At 42.2% G+C, this 3,381-nt stretch overlaps 1 protein-coding gene across 1 annotated transcript; it reads left to right on the forward strand.

Moving 5' to 3' along the window:
* Nucleotides 1-150: 150 nt before the first annotated feature.
* On the forward strand, nt 151-3,178 carry osgep (O-sialoglycoprotein endopeptidase). Its single transcript, XM_086103685.1, has 11 exons — nt 151-626; nt 724-843; nt 918-1,093; nt 1,188-1,283; nt 1,351-1,400; nt 1,953-2,031; nt 2,105-2,170; nt 2,253-2,343; nt 2,501-2,576; nt 2,780-2,878; nt 2,959-3,178. The coding sequence occupies exons 1-11, from the start codon at nt 512-514 to the stop codon at nt 2,996-2,998; spliced, it is 1,008 nt and encodes a 335-aa protein (XP_085959811.1). The 5' UTR covers nt 151-511; the 3' UTR covers nt 2,999-3,178.
* Nucleotides 3,179-3,381: the final 203 nt, after the last annotated feature.

Below are 3,381 nucleotides of genomic sequence, written 5' to 3' on the forward strand. Positions count from 1 at the left end.
GCCTGTTATAAATTTCAGAAACTATTCCACTTTACATTTTTAAAACACAAATGTAAGTCCTGCAACATGTTTCAATTCGCCGTAAAATGTTATTTTGGCGAGGGGGAATATTTAAGACATATAAACGCGGTTGTTGAAACTTAACAGTCAGGCGAATCGAACACTCACTGGGTCCTCTGGACTGAACATGGACTTGTCGGTGAAGTGAAATATACATTTTTTTAAATAAAAGCACGGAAATTGGACTCATGCGAATTTAAAGTAGGGCTTAATGTAAGCACGTTGGTGGTTGGGTATTCATACTCAGTTCCCTGGTTGACAAAACAAGCTCTTTGGCGTTATTATCTACATGGTTAGCTGAAAAGATGCTAATGTTTTGACTCAATCAGGTGTGTGAATCAAAATAGACTGTTGTATATCTAAGTGCAAAGCTACAGTTGTGCCACTCGTTACTTTATATTCTCAATCTAGACCATTCATTTAGTTTCCTTTAAATGTGTGTGAAGCTGCAATGACTGTAGTAATTGGATTTGAGGGCAGTGCCAATAAGATTGGCATTGGGATCATCAGGGATGGAGAAGTACTTTCCAACCCTAGACGGACCTACATTACACCTCCTGGAGAAGGTAAGAAATGTGTTTTTTTTTTCCCTGAAGATGACACCGTAAGACCACCGCTGCACTTGTGAATTGTATTCGCATTTGTATGTTTTCCCCTAAACAGGATTCCAGCCCAGCGACACAGCCAGGCATCATCGCTCTGTTATACTGACTGTCTTAAAGGAGGCTTTGGAGCAAGCGGGGTTGAAACCTTCTGACATAGACTGTGTAGCATATACTAAAGGTTTGTTCAGCATGTTGACATTGTGAATGTTACAAGATAGGTTTCTATTCATATTGGTTTCCTCATCTCACCAGGTCCTGGCATGGGTGCCCCCTTGGTCACAGTGGCTCTGGTGGCTCGCACAGTGGCCCAATTGTGGGGGAAGCCCCTTGTCGGTGTCAACCACTGCATTGGCCACATCGAGATGGGCCGACTCATCACCAAAGCCAACAATCCCACTGTACTTTATGTCAGCGGGGGCAACACGCAGGTTTCTGGCATGATTTCATTTTAGAGCAGAGCAAGGTGTTTTCAACAAATCTGTTGAATAATTGATGAACACTTGTGCGTTCACTCCATTTCAGGTCATTGCGTACTCTGAGCGGCGGTACAGAATATTTGGAGAGACCATCGACATTGCAGTTGGGAACTGTTTGGACAGATTTGCCAGAGTTATCAAGGTGTGTGTCGTGTTAATTTCATGTTGAGTGTGCTGTATTTACACATGCGGTATTTCTTTTTCGACAGATTTCAAACGACCCGAGCCCTGGCTACAACATTGAACAGATGGCCAAGAAGTAAGTGATAGCATACGGCGAAGGCCAGTATAATTAACTAAAACTAGTATGAATGAAATAAAATAACATAAAAAATGCTTTTTAAAAAAAATCACAACTGAAACTACATCTTCTGTTTATAAAGTAACGATAATTATTGCAAAAACGTCCTTTGTCAATTAATACCATAGATGGCGTTTTTTTGGGGGTTCATTTTAAATTAGGGGAGGCCAACTAGTCGATCGTGATCGACTAGTAGCCTGCTGACTGGTCCCAAGTTGATCGCGAGGGGTCTTGAGGGAACTGGACCAAAAAAAAAGTGTCTGTCTACGTCTTATTAATATTATAAAAATCCTCTCACTTTCACAAAAAAAAAAAAAAGTATTGAAAAAATAAAATTTGAAAAGCCTGTCACATTTAACCTCTGGTGGCACGTAACCTGGACGTTGTTAGCAGTCTGCAATTGCAGTTTATGATCAGATAGGAGCCATTATGAAAAATCCAAAACCTCAATCCAGTCCACTATTTTTTTAAGCTTCTTAACTCTGCTTCCTTTTTTATTTTATTCTTCAGAGGCTCTCAGTATGTGGAGCTGCCATATACTGTCAAAGGAATGGACGTGTCCTTTTCTGGGATACTGTCCTACATTGAGGTGAGCGTTTGCAGCTACTCATTTTTAAAAGATCACAGAGTAAAATTATTGACTTCTGCTGTTCTAATAATAGGAAGCTGCAAATAAAATGCTTGGATCCCGTCAGTGTACAGCCGAGGACCTGTGCTTCTCCCTGCAGGTTAAAATTAACTCATAACCAACGTCATCAAATATATTGGGCATGAATTGACGTCGGGGCATGTTTGTGTTTGGTTCTTCAGGAGACGGTGTTCGCAATGCTGGTGGAAATCACAGAGCGGGCCATGGCTCACTGCGGCTCCCAAGAGGTTCTCATTGTCGGCGGCGTTGGCTGTAAGTACGTCAGGAACTGAGTTTAACTCCTTCACTCCCAAAGACGTTTTTAAACGTCTTTTCAGACTTGGTCCCGAATTGGCTGGTACTGAATGAGTTAACCTGTAGTTGAGCCCAAAAAAGATCTTGTAACATTAAACTAACATTGAATTTGCAGGTAACCTGCGTCTACAGGAGATGATGGGGGTCATGTGCAAGGAAAGAGGAGCCAAACTTTTTGCCACAGATGAAAGGTACAAACACAACTGTAGGGGGCGCCCCGAGGCTCAAAATATACTGTACAGTACTCACTCCTCCTTTCAAGACACATTGACTTCATTTAACAGGCATGTACTACTCAGCCTTGAAAGGATTTTTTTTTTTTTTTTTTTTTGCTGTATCATGTTTGATAATGACTTCCTGTCACATACATAAATGAAATCGTACCACGCTATAGATTCTGTATCGACAACGGCGCCATGATCGCTCAAGCCGGCTGGGAAATGTTTCGATCCGGCCAAGTCACCGAGTTGGAGGACTCATGGATCACGCAGAGGTAGCGCATGTTTTATATCTGTAAAATTTTCAAGCCTACTGGTTGATTTTCTCCATTTGTGAACATTGCTTGCGTCGCAGGTACAGAACAGATGAAGTGGAGGTCACGTGGAGAGACTGATGGGCGGAGAATGTCGCGGCTGGCCCGCCGAGGGAAAATTTGACTCGGTTCCATGAGACTTAAGTCCAAAATGGACTCCTTCCCGCAGACACGGTCCATCTTGTTTTCTCAGGTAGTTTTTGATATATCGTGCATGTGACAAATTAAAGTGAGGCGCAGACGGTCCTCGAGTGTTTGGGAGGAAGTGCTCGGCTTTTCTTGAACGCTCAACACTTTACCTTCTGCACACTTGAGGCCCCCCCCCGTCAAGAAAATGTGTCGCAACAGCCAATGGAACACGATTCTACTTCATTTAATGTTTCTTTTTTCACAATAATGGCTAAAATCTAAAAATACATTGAAGACGATCGCAAATCACTTATTTCCAATAAACAGCTGCTAGG

Source organism: Hippocampus guttulatus, chromosome 22 (genome assembly GCF_054856545.1).
Source record: "Hippocampus guttulatus isolate MCC_2025c chromosome 22, RoL_Hgut_1.0, whole genome shotgun sequence".
NCBI lineage: Eukaryota > Metazoa > Chordata > Actinopteri > Syngnathiformes > Syngnathidae > Hippocampus > Hippocampus guttulatus.